Consider the following 12,795-nt stretch of genomic DNA (forward strand, 5'->3'; position numbering starts at 1 on the left):
TGGATCAGAAGCAGAGCTACTGAGATTCCTCAAGTGGCATCTTAACCCACTGTGCCACAACACTGGCTTTACTAGTGGTGTCTTGACTTATGACCAAATGCCCACCCTGATCTATTTTGTTTTACATTTGATTTTTAAATTTATTTATTTAATAGATAATAAAAAATTAAAATTAAAGTAGAATAAAACATTATATTTTATTTGTTGAATAAATGATAAAAATTAAAAATAGCATAAAAATTTTTTTTTTTTTTTTGACAGGCAGAGTTGGACAGTGAGAGAGAGAGACAGAGAGAAAGGTCTTCCTTTTGCCGTTGGTTCACCCTCCAATGGCTGCTGCGGCCGGCGCGCTACGGCCAGTGCACCGCGCTGATCCGATGGCAGGAGCCAGGTACTTCTCCTGGTCTCCCATGGAGTGCAGGGCCTAAGCACTTGGGCCATCCTCCACTGCACTCCCTGGCCACAGCAGAGAGCTGGCCTGGAAGAGGGGCAACTGGGACAGAATCCGGCGCCCTGACCGGGACTAGAACCCAGTGTGCCGGCGCCGCAGGGCGGAGGATTAGCCTAGTGAGCCGCGGTGCCGGCCTAGAAAGCCTTCATCCAGATCCATCTTTTAATTTCCATTTGTGATTCTTCTTTGTATAAATATGTTTTTTTTTCTGGGCCATTTGAGAGTTTTCTTCCCAGCTTGTAGCATCATGCACTTTTTTTTTTTTTTTAAGATATATTTATTTATTTGAAAGGATACAGAGAGAGAAGGAGAGACAGAGAGCTTTCATCTGCTTGTTCACTCCCCAAATGGCTGCAACAACTGGGGCTAGGCCAGGCTGAAGCCAGGAGCCAGAAGCTTAATGCAGGTCTTCAGCATGGATACAGCAGCCCAAGGACTTGGGCCATCTTCTGCTACTTTCCCAGAAGCATTAGCAGGAAGCTGATCAGACATGGAGCAGCAGGACATGAACTTGTGCTGGTGCTATAGGCTATGGCTTAATCCACTGTGCCACAGTGCTGGTCCCAGACATCATGCCCTTTTGTCCTTAAAAACTTCAGCAAGTCTCTAAAAGCATGGATGTTTATCCTAAATAACCACAGTAGAATTTAAAGATCAACAATTTGATATTGATACATTATTACACAGTTAATAATTTTTCCAGTTGTGCCCATAATTTTCTTTGTGATCCAAGATCCAATCCGAGGACCTAGATATATCTAGTTGTCTTGTTTATTTAACTTAATCTTGAACTATCTTCAGCCTTTCTTTGTCTTTCATGACTGACATTTTTCTGATGACTACACATGTATTTTTTACAGTGTCCATCAACTGGAGTTTCTCTGGTGTTGCCTCATGATAAAACTCACATCACAATTATTTTATACCTTTAAAAATTCACTGAAAAAATGTAACCAGAATATTTCAATTTCCAGGGGTACCTGTCTTTTCTTATGCCCTCTTCCCTAGTGGACCATTTGTATCTACTGCCTGATGAGAACCTGTTGACAGAGGATGAGACAACCATATCTGATGGTAATGATTGTTATTTGTATGTTTATTCCCTTTCCTACATGAACCTGTGCTTTATTACAAGTACATGCAAAATATACTCTGGTTTCTCTTCAGATCGTATAAATCTTTCACCTTTTACAAGTACATGCAAAGGACATTGATTACCACTGGCCATTTTACCACATTGTAGATACTTCAAGGGAAGATATAGAGGCCTCCATATCTCAAAGACATCAGATAGATGTCTGGGCATTTAATAATTAACAATATAATATTAATTAGATCACTGATTTGAGACTAGAATGTTAACTTTTCTCTTCCTAGATGTGGATGTTGCTCGAGATGTCATATGTCTTATAAAATGTCTTCGGCTGATTGGAGAGTCCGTAAATATGGACATGTCAGTTATGATGGAAATGAGTTGCTACAACCTACAGTCTCCAGAGAAGGCTGCGGAACAGATTCTGGAAGATTTGATCACTGTTGATGTGTAAGGAGAACTTAGGGTAAAGTGCATTTCCTAATGGAAATTCAGCAATTTTTAGTGCCAAATCGAATTTTTGTATGCAAAAGAGTGTTCAAATTAATGGCTTGAAGATAAAATGAATTGTCATGATTCTCAATAGATATTTCAGCTTTTGGACAATTTTTTTAAATAAATCTTTGTCTTTTTTTTAAGAATTATTGATTTATTTAAAAGGCAGAGTTACAGAGAGGCAGAGAGAGAGAGAGGTCTCCATCTGTTGGTTCATTCCTCAGGTGGCTTCAACAACTGGAGCTGGGCCCATCTGAAGCCAGGAGCCAGGAGCTTCTTGGTCTCCCACGTGGGTGCAGGGGCCCAAGAACTTGGGCCATCTTCTACTGTGTTCCCAGGCCATGTATAGAGCTGGATTGGAAGAGGAGCAGCCAGGACTCGAACCAGCACCCATATGGGACACAAGCACTACAGGTGGTGGCTTTACCCACTATGCCACGACGCCAGCCCCCAGAAATTTGTTTAAGGGTTTTTTTTTTTTTTTTTTTTTTTTTTTAAGATTTGTTTGTTTGTTTGAAAGTCAAAGTTACAGAGAGAATCTTCCATCTTCTGGTTCACTCCCCAGATGGCTATAATGGCCAGGCCAAAGCCAGGAGCCAGGAACTTCATCTGGGTCTCCCATGTGGATGACAGGGGCCTTGGACCATCTTCTCCTGCTTTCCCAGGCCATTAGCAGGAAGCTGGATCAGCAGTGGAGCAGCTGGGACTTGTACTGGTGCCCATGTGGGATGTAGCCGGGACACGAGCTAGATGTCATGGGCTGTGGCTTTATCCAGTATGCCACAACACCAGCCCCAAACAGAAATTCTAACACATGCAGATTCCTAAGCTGTGATACAGCTATTAATTATTGATTCTAAAAAGAAAAAGTAGTTTCCTCACAATCATCTTGTTTGCCAGTTCTGAAAAGTTGAAAGAAATTTTGCTGTGTGGTATCTCGTATACCTGAACAGTTGTGTCTCCTGCTTTATCACGTTGCTGGCTTTCCTGTGTCACAGAGCATTTAGTTTACAGGACATTGGGTATTCTTGGTAGTATTCTTGGTAGTAACAGAAGTTTCCTGATTGCCTCTGTAGAGAAAATGTGCTAGAGGATATTTGTAGTAAACTGCAAGAAATTCGGAATCCAATCCAGGCCATTGGCGTTCTTATACGGGAAATGGATTATGAAACAGACGTGGAAATGGAAAAGGGATTCAATCCAGGTAAATGACAGAACAGCCAAAGTACCTCTTGGCTTTAGAGAAAGCAGTGATACATTTAACTTTATTTCTTATTTCAGCTCAGCCTTTAAATGTGCGGATGAATCTTTCCCAGCTCTATGGGAGTAGCACAGCAAGTTACATTGTATGCAGAGCGGTGTTTAAAATCGCCAGCACCCGCTTCCTGATCTGCCGAGACCTCTTGATCTTACAGCAGCTCTTACTGAGGCTAGGAGATGCAGTAAGTACTACTAAAGGGAAAACTTAAAAACTTAAAACGTGACGTAATCTATAGGCACATGGCAGCAGGATTTCTGCTCTGTGAGCAGAGACTTGTCTTTGTTCACCACTGTATCCCTCAGGCTTGGCCCAATTAGGTGCTCTGTAAATATGTGTTGAATTAAGAATGACTTGAAGATTACAGATTAAGAACATGCGTGAAGCAGATTACTTTATATTAATCTTTGTATGTATAGCGTTGGCAGATTTTCCCAGGTTGACTGTTGGCAGTAGTTAGTATTTTTTGTACAACTTTGGATGTGACAGCAGGGTACCCTGTAGTGTAGAGGACAGTAGAGGAAGAAACATCTGTTTGCAGATGAGGGCTCACTCTAAAGCACAGTTTTTAAGATTGCAAAGTTTGTTTTTTTGGTTTTCCCTACTGCGTTCCGTGCCTCCTTTTCAATCGTTTTCTCTGCAGGCCGCCAGACTCTTTTACCACCATACAGTCCTAATAGCCCACCCTTCTGAATGCTCTGTGCTAAACGTTGCCTTTCTGCCCACTTGAGAAGTCCCTGAGTCAGTGATCTATGCGAGCTGGCAAGGAAAACATCTGATTCAACCAATTCATGTGTGTAAGGGGCCTTTGGGGCTCCCAGGACTACTCATACTTTTAAATCAAAACTTATTAAATTCAAATACATTGCTAATGGTAGAATTTCAGGCAATAAAAAAATGTGAAAAGATAATTTTAATACCACCAAGAAACAGGCACTTTTCCTAAGAGCCTTTCTCGTAGGTTAGCCCATACCAAATTCTTCCTTTTTTAAAACTTTTTGTTTACTCATTTATTTGCAAGGCAGACAAACAGATTTCATGCTTGTTGATTCACTCCCTTAATGCCTGCAACAGCTGAGGATGGGCTAGACTAAAGCCAGGACCTGGACCGCAGTCTGAATTTCCCAGGGTCCCAAGTACTTGAGCCATCACCTGCTGCCTCCTGGGATACACATTAGCAGAAAGCAGGTATCAGGAGTGGATATGCACTGGATACTCGAACCCAGGCACTCCAATAAGGGATGTGGACATGCCAAACAGTTGTTTGTTCTTGTTTTGTTTTAAGATTTATTTATTTACTTGAAAGAGTTACACACAGAGAGAAGGAGAGGGGTGGAGAGAGAGAGATCTTCCATCCGCTGGTTCACTCCTGTTGGCTGCAACAGCCGGAGCTCCGCCGACCTGAAGCTGGGAGCCAAGAGCTTCTTTCAGGTCTCCCACATGGGTGCAGGGGCCCAAGGACTTGGGCAATCTTTTCACTGTTTTCCTAGGCCATAGCAGAGAGCTGGATCGGAAATGGAATAGCCAAGACTTGAACCAGCACCCATATGGGATGCCAGCACTGCAGGTGGCAGCTTTACTTGCTACACCACAGCACTGGCCCCTAAAATAAAACTTCTATGAAGTAAATGTAATTAAAAATGAAAAGGTCTTCTACGGTCTTCTACCCCTGGTAACCACTATATATAAGTCACTGTGTGATATATACTATACACATACACACAAAACCCCCCCGCACACATTTTTGTATATGCCATTTTTTCAAGATAGATTTTTTAGTTTTTCTTTATAAAATTAGCATATTAAAAGTTATCTGGTGGAATTTTAATTTATTCAGCCAGTTCCCTTTGTGACCATCCTTATAACTCTGTACATCTTTGATTCTCTCTCTAGGATATATTCTAAGAAAGAGAATTGATTGGTCAGAGTATGCAGTTTTCAGGCTCTCATCACCCCCATTCTAGAGAACCTGAGGTCTGAAATGCTCTGAATTCCAGAATGCTCTGAGCCCTGATTTTGGAGCATTTCAGATTTGCAGATTAGAGATGCGCGACAGATAAGAGACTGCAAACATTTTAAAATCTAAAGAACCCAAAATCTGAAGCACTGTGGGCCCAGGCGTTTCACATAGGGGATATTCACCCTGTATTGCCAGCTTTGCCTCTAATGGTTGTGCCTCTGGCCTGTGTTCACCCGACTCCCAGTGTCTGTGTGGTGACTCCCCGCCTCTTGTCCTCACTGCGCTCCTCTCAGAACAAATCGACAGCAACATTTCTTCTTACCAACACCAGCAGTACAAGAGAGTATTGAAATTGCCTTGTACCTCTTTTTACTTTAAAGAAAGCTGGGTATTTTTTTTAAAAAGGATGTATGTATGTATGTATTTATTTGAAAGAGTGATGGGGTGGAGAGGGACAATGAGAGAGCTTCCATTCACTGATTCACTGCCCAAATACTGGCAAACAGCCAGGAGCCTGAAACTCCATTAAGGTCTCCCACATGAGTGGCAGGGACCCACATATTTGGGCCGTCTTCCACTGCCTTCCCGAGGACACTAATAGGAGGCTGGATCAGAAGCTGAGTAGCCAGGGCTCAACTGGCACCCGATTTAGCACTTTAGCTCACTGCACCGGAACGCCCATCCCGAAAGTTAAGCTGTTTATTGTCCATTATTAGCTCCTCAAACTTGTTGAGCTGTGTGTTTTCCCCAACTGTTAATGTTAGGGAATCTGTTTAGCTACTTGCCACCCCTAGATATAATAATATTGCTTTTAATATTGTGCCTTTTGTAACTTTTATTTTACCTTCTCCTAACCTTAAGAGTTAGCATTACTGACCGTGTTGTGATCTCACCACCCATCATGAACAGGTGATTTTGGGAGCTGGTCAGCTCTTTCAAGCTCAGCAAGAACTACTGCATCGAACAGCTCCCCTGCTCCTGTGTTATTACCTCATTAAGTGGAATAGTCAGTGCTTGGCAACTGATGTTCCAGTTGACACGCTGTGAGTTTCATTATTCTAATGATTGTTAAAGTAAATTTTTTCTGTTGTCTTAAAAATAATTTTTTAAACATAGTATTAAATCATTTGCTTATAAGATTTGGAGAGCTTTTAGATGCTATGTTTTCTAAAGGTTGAAGGCAACATGTAAGAATGAAAATAATAAATATGTATTATTACATATTAAACTTCAAAAAAGTTTAAAAGATACTTACTTTGGTGCAAAATATTTGAAATCCTTAATTCTTTTCATAAATCACATTTTCCATGAAGTTTTAGAAGGCCCTCATGTATGCATGGATTTCAAAATATTTTTCATTTCTTATATTTTGCTAGTTTTAAGATTTATTTTATTGAAAGAGCAACAGAGATCTTCCATCCACTGGTTCACCCCAAATGGCCTCAATAGCCAGGCCTGGGCCAGTTTGAAGCCAGGGGCCAGGAACTCCACCCTGGTCTCCCAGGGACTCAAATACTTGGGGCATTCAGGAAGCTCTATTGGCAGAATAGTCAGGACGCGAATCAGCACTCTCATGTGGGACGTGGCGTTGTAAGGGCAGCTTCACCTGCTGCTGCACAGTGCTGGCCTCCCAATTGGCATCTTAACTGCTGTGCCAGTGCCTGCCCTGGGTTCAGAATTTTTTACACCAAAATATATTTTGTTGTTGTTTTGTTTCCCATGGAATTTTTTTTTTTTTATGTATCCTCATATACCTACATATTCCTTTTGGGATATAAATGATATTATATGTGTTTGTAATATACAAATTATGTTGAAGCCAGAGGAAAACTTACACCACACACAAAAATGTCCAAGTTATTAAAGACAGGTGAGCTTCTTTATAACCAAAAGAAGAAAAAAAAATCCAAGAATTCCAAGATTCACATCTTCAGTAAGATAGACCATCCTCTTGGCTCTGTCTTGTCATCATTGAAGGACAGCTGAAGGGTCTGAATGGACAACACTACGTTCTGGACATCTTTCAGTTGCCTTTGTGCTTGAAGTGGAGCTTTTACATGCGATTCATTTATGAAGTTGACAGTGTTCTTAGTTGGATAACTTGGACCTCATGTTTGCCGCAGGAGAATTCATACAGCTCTCTCCCCCTTTCTCACAGGGAATCGAATCTCCAACACTTGTCAGTGCTGGAACTGACTGACTCTGGTGCTTTAATGACGAATAAGTTTGGTAAGGAGCGGACTGTGTGCACATCTGATTCTAAATAGAGCGCTAAAGTGTTCTTGCCACCTGTGCTGTGGAAGGGTTGGCTGGGCTCTTTGGCTTCGCTTTCAGAGGCTTGCGCAAGCCTGGGTTTGAGGCCTGTGGTGGTGGGAGGGGCCTGTGAAGCTGCAGTTCCCGATCAGGCATACATGAAGGGGGCACTATACTGCCATGGGCTTGCCCACTGTGCTTTGATGCGCTTGTGATTCATTCAGCAAAATCTTTCAAAAGTTTGCCAAGTTCTTGGTAGCTTTTGTGATCTTGTCTTGGTCACCAAATATTTAAAAGGAGCCCTATCTTATGCTTGAAAACCATTATTGTAGAGAATTTATTTTGTATTCTTTTGCAATCTTGGGCCTTTTTTAAAAATCTTATTGTAGAGTATCTATTGTAGAGTTCCTCACGACATAGGTGTAGTGAGATCAGTTAAAAAAATGACTGCAATATTGATTTAAGTGCTTTTTTGTTGCATTTGCATAGTACTTGATTTACATCAGTACTGACTTTATTTGTGATAAATGTTCTTTGCTACAGGCATAAAATGAATTGGTAGGCCATTTTAAACAAAAGTTGATGCTATTATCACAAGTTTGTTATTGTCATAACCTTTTCTTTTTAAGTATCTAGCCCTCAAACAGTTGTGGAGTTATTCTTCCAAGAAGTTGCAAGAAAACACATTATCTCTCATCTCTTCTCTCAACCAAAGGCACCTCTGAGCCAAACTGGATTGAATTGGTCTCAAATGATTACTGCAATTACAAGTTATTTATTGCAGCTTTTGTATCCTTTTACTTAAAAGCCAATTGGAAAGTATCTTCTATCTAAATAATCTAAGACTTATTCTGTCTCTATAGTAAGGATTTTTTTTTTTTTCCGTTTTACTGAAAGGCAGAGCAACAGAAAGACATCTTCCTTCTGCCAGTTCACTTCCCAGGTGTCTGTAACAAATACCTCCCAGGATGCACATTAGGAAGCTGGATCGGAAGGGGAGGAGCCCAGGTGTGAACCAGGCACTCTGATATGGGATGCAGGCATCCCAAACAGGGACATAAGTGCTGCACACTTATGCACAGGGCATAAGTACCTGCCACCTGCCCCCATAATGATTTTTTTTTTTCCACAGGCAGAGTGGACAGTGAGAGAGAGAGACAGAGAGAAAGGTCTTCCTTTGCCGTTGGTTCACCCTCCAATGGCCGCCGCGGCCGGCGCACCGCGCTGATCCGATAGCAGGAGCCAGGTACTTCTCCTGGTCTCCCATTGGGGTGCAGGACCCAAGCACTTGGGCCATCCTCCACTGCACTCCCTGGCCACAGCAGAAAGCTGGCCTGGAAGAGGGGCAACTGGGACAGAATCCGGTGCCCCGACCGGGACTAGAACCCGGTGTGCCGGCGCCGGCACCGCTAGGCGGAGGATTAGCCTAGTGAGCCGCGGTGCCAGCCCCCATAAAGATTTTTAATGAGATTGAGTACTTCCTTAACAAGATAACATTTTCAAATTGATCACTGTTTTTTGTTTTGTTTTGTTTTGTTTTTTAAGATACGTTCACTTATTAGAAATGCAGAGTTAAACAAAGAAAGGGAGACAAAGGGATCCTCCATCCTCTCTAGTGTGCTTCCCAAATGGCCACAATGGCCCTGGCTAAGTCAAAAATTTAAATACATTTCACAACACAAATGACCTAAATATGAATATAAAAGGGCATAAATCATTAGCTGTTTTTGTAAAAGATTTATTTATTTGAGAAGTAGAGTTACAGAAAGGAGGGGGAGTCTTCCATCTGCCAGTTTACTCACCAAATGGCCGCAACAGCTGGAGCTGGGCCAATTTAAAGCCAGGAGCAAGGAGCTTCTTCTGGGTCTCCCACATGGGTACAGGGCCTAAGCACTTGGACCATCATCTTCTGCTTTCCCAGACCACAACAGAGAGCTGGATTGGAAAAGGAGCAGCTGGGACTTGAACCACCTACTGCTCCACACTTTTTGAACGACCTCTGTGTTACTTTTCACTGTATTTGTTTAATATTAAGGTGTTATAGTGATGGGAAGGGCTTGGTCACTTTTTTTTTAAAGCCATTTGATAAACTTCTGAATGTACGATTCAATGTGTGTATTTAAATTTTGCCAAAAAAGTAAGAAATCTCCTTAACAGTAACTAGATGGCCTAGCAATCCTGGTTGTCTCTTTCTAGAATGTTTGATGGGAAACTGTCAGTATATACAGTTGCAGGTGAGTTCTGTTGAACATGAGCAGTTTAATCACTTTGCTGGGCATTTTTTTCATTGTAATGTTAACTACATCTTAATTGGGTTGAAAATAAAATAATTTAAATTTTGCTGTACCAAGGCATACCCCAAAGAGATTTTCTCTATTTCTCGTTTTTCTGTTAGTTTCTCTTTATAGTAATAGAAACATACTATTATCTTCATAGAAATCCTTTTTGCAATCTAGTCAGTGAATTGGTTAAGTACCTAAAATTGGATAATTAGTAAGATGTTGAGTATGGGTATGATTTACTGAATCCTAAAAATATCCAATCCAGTGTAAGAATCTATTAACAATGAAATACATGAAATTCATTCACCTTAAAATTTTTTTAAGGTGTAGTTACAGAATTAGGTTTGTATCTCTCGATAATTTCAGGCAATAAAACTTTTGTGTTAATTGAAAACTATCTTCTCTCCTTCTTTGAGGAACTTGGAAATGAGTATCTCCTTAAGTAGTGTTTATTTTCTAACCAGATGGCACTTTCTATGCCTTTATAGGATTATATTCAACTGTTGCATCCCTGGTGTCAAGTCAACGTTGGTTCCTGTCGATTTATGCTGGGGCGGTGTTACCTCGTTACAGGAGAAGGACAGAAGGTAACTTAATTTGAATGATGAGTAAATATTATTCAAGGAGGCCCCTTGGTTTCCATTAATCTAGGTTGTGGGGAACGGGAGGCATGACTGTATTAGTTCAAATGAAGAGCATGATACAGGATGCACTTACGAGGTCTGTTCAGCTTCTTGTGCTTTGTGATTTAGTTAGATCACAGAAGAATGAGAGAAGACATTAAAACCATCCTGCCCCTGGCAGGTATTTTTAGGGATATGTTGTTTTGTTTGTTTGTTTTTGTTTCGTTTTTTATTTGAAAGTCGCAGTTACAGAGAAGCAGAAAGAGAGAGGTCTCCCATCCACTGGTCCACTCCCCAAATAGGCAGAGCTGAACTGATCTGAAGCCAGAAGCCTGAAGCTTTTTCCAGGTCTCCCACATGGGTGCAGGGGCCCATGGACTTGGGCCTTCCACTGCTTTCCCAGGCACATTAGCAGGGAGCTAGATCGGAATTGGAACACGTTGTTTCATTCTGTCTACTTTTTGTTTCATGATTTTTTTTTTTTTTTTTTTTTTTTTTTTAAGATTTATTTATTGTGGCACAGTAGGTTAAATCTGCCTGCGGCTCTGGCATCCCATGTGGGCACCAGTTCTAGTCATGGCTGCTCTTCTTCCGATTCAGCTCTCTGGTACGGCCTGGAAAAGCAGTAGAAGATGGCCCAAATGCTTAGGCCCCCACACCCTTGTGGAGACCAGGAAGAAGCTCTTGGCTTTGGATTGGCTCAGCTCTGGCCATTGTGACCATTGGCCATTTGAAGAGTGAAACAGCAGAAGGAAGATCTTTCTCTCTGTTTATCCCTCTCACTGTAACTCTACCTCTCAAATAAATAAATAGAATTTTAAAAGATGTATTGATTGATTTGAAAGGCAGAGTTACAGAGAGGCAGAGGCAGAGAGAGAGGTCTTCCATTCCCTCGTTCACTTCCCAAATGGCTGCAACAGCCAGAGCTCTGCTGATCCAAAGCCAGGAGCTGGGAGCTTTTTCCAGGTCTCCCACGTGGGTGCAGGGGTCCTAGCACTTGGGCCATCCTCCACTGCTTTGCCAGGCCATGGCAAAGAGCTGGATCAGAAGTGGAGCGGCCAGAATACCGGCACTGCAGGCAGTGGCTTTACCCACTGCACCACAGTGCTGGGCCCCTCATGATGCTTTTTTAAAGATTTATTTATTTGGAAAAGCAACAGAAGACATAAGAAAGTGATCTGCTGTGTGCAGATTCATTCCCCAAGTGGCCACAACAGCCAAATTGGGGCCAAGCCAAAGCCAGGATCCAGGAAGTCCATCCTGGTCTCCCATGTTGATGGCAGAGGCCCAATTACTTGGCCATCCTCCACTCCCTTCCCAAGCACATTACCAGGAAACTGGTTCAGAACACTCCAGTATGGGATGCCAGTGTCTCAAGCACAACTTAATCCTCTGTGACACAGCTCTGGCCCATCAAACATTGTTGCAGTAAACTGTCACCTAGCCCTCAAATTCTACACTTGTTAACATGTTACTACAATTGCTTCATTACATGCCTATCTATCCATCAGTCACCTTATTAGCTTACTTTTAATTCATGGTGATTAGATTAAAAGTGAGTTAAGGGGGCTGGCACTTGGGCGTGGCACCTTAAGGCCCCAGTTTGTGGTGCCAGCATCCCATGTGGCCGCCAGTTCGAGTCCAAGCTGCTCATTTTCTGATCCAGCTCCCTGCTATAGCCGGGAAAGCAGCAGAAGATGGCCCGAGTGCTTGAGCGTTGCACCTGTGGAAGACCCAGAAGAAGCTCCTGGCTTCTGGCTTCAGATCAGCACAGCTCCGGCCGTTGTGGCCATCTGGGAAGAGAACCAACGGATGAAAGACCTTTCTATCTGCCTCTGCCTCTCTGTAACTCTATCTTTCAAATAAATAAATCTTTAAAAAAGTGTGTTAAGCTTGAGGGTTATTAAATAGTACATCAGATGGAATTTATATATGGCAGAAATTGTGAAAGTAGTGGCTTTAAATAATTTTCTTTTTTAGCTTTCCTTAGCACAGTAACTCAGCACTTAGAATTGGAATGATCCGTTAGAAGTCACTCTGTTCTTTCATTTGTCCAGGCACTGGAATGTTTCTGTCAGGCAGCATCTGAAGTAGGCAAGGAGGAATTCCTGGATCGCCTGATCCGCTCGGAGGATGGGGAAATTGTGTCCACTCCCAGGCTGCAGTATTACGATAAGGTACCTTACGTCATGGTGTGGTCCTTCTTAACCCACCCTGTCAAAAATACATTTGAAATGTGCTGCTTTGCAATTTTTGGAGAAAAATGCTATAAAAATGTAATGGTTCCCTGAACTTCCAAGTAAAAGGAAAAATTGAAAAAACTTACTTTTAGTTAAACTTTGTTTTTGACTTAAATGAAATTACCATGATGACATCTTGT

At 41.9% G+C, this 12,795-nt stretch overlaps 1 protein-coding gene across 2 annotated transcripts in view; it reads left to right on the top strand.

Annotated features, from left to right (window-relative positions):
- NUP160 (nucleoporin 160) overlaps nt 1-12,795 on the top strand; it is a 62,055-nt gene that overhangs the window by 24,187 nt on the left and 25,073 nt on the right. For both annotated transcript variants that reach the window (XM_008270776.4, XM_070070349.1), the window contains exons 14-23: nt 1,426-1,525; nt 1,829-1,994; nt 3,116-3,243; nt 3,321-3,481; nt 6,167-6,300; nt 7,416-7,486; nt 8,140-8,299; nt 9,675-9,744; nt 10,281-10,379; nt 12,473-12,592. In XM_008270776.4, coding sequence (XP_008268998.1) covers nt 1,426-1,525; nt 1,829-1,994; nt 3,116-3,243; nt 3,321-3,481; nt 6,167-6,300; nt 7,416-7,486; nt 8,140-8,299; nt 9,675-9,744; nt 10,281-10,379; nt 12,473-12,592 — 1,209 coding nt within the window. The remainder of the gene's footprint in view (nt 1-1,425; nt 1,526-1,828; nt 1,995-3,115; nt 3,244-3,320; nt 3,482-6,166; nt 6,301-7,415; nt 7,487-8,139; nt 8,300-9,674; nt 9,745-10,280; nt 10,380-12,472; nt 12,593-12,795) is intronic.

The sequence above is a fragment of the Oryctolagus cuniculus genome, chromosome 1 (genome assembly GCF_964237555.1).
Source record: "Oryctolagus cuniculus chromosome 1, mOryCun1.1, whole genome shotgun sequence".
Lineage (NCBI taxonomy): Eukaryota > Metazoa > Chordata > Mammalia > Lagomorpha > Leporidae > Oryctolagus > Oryctolagus cuniculus.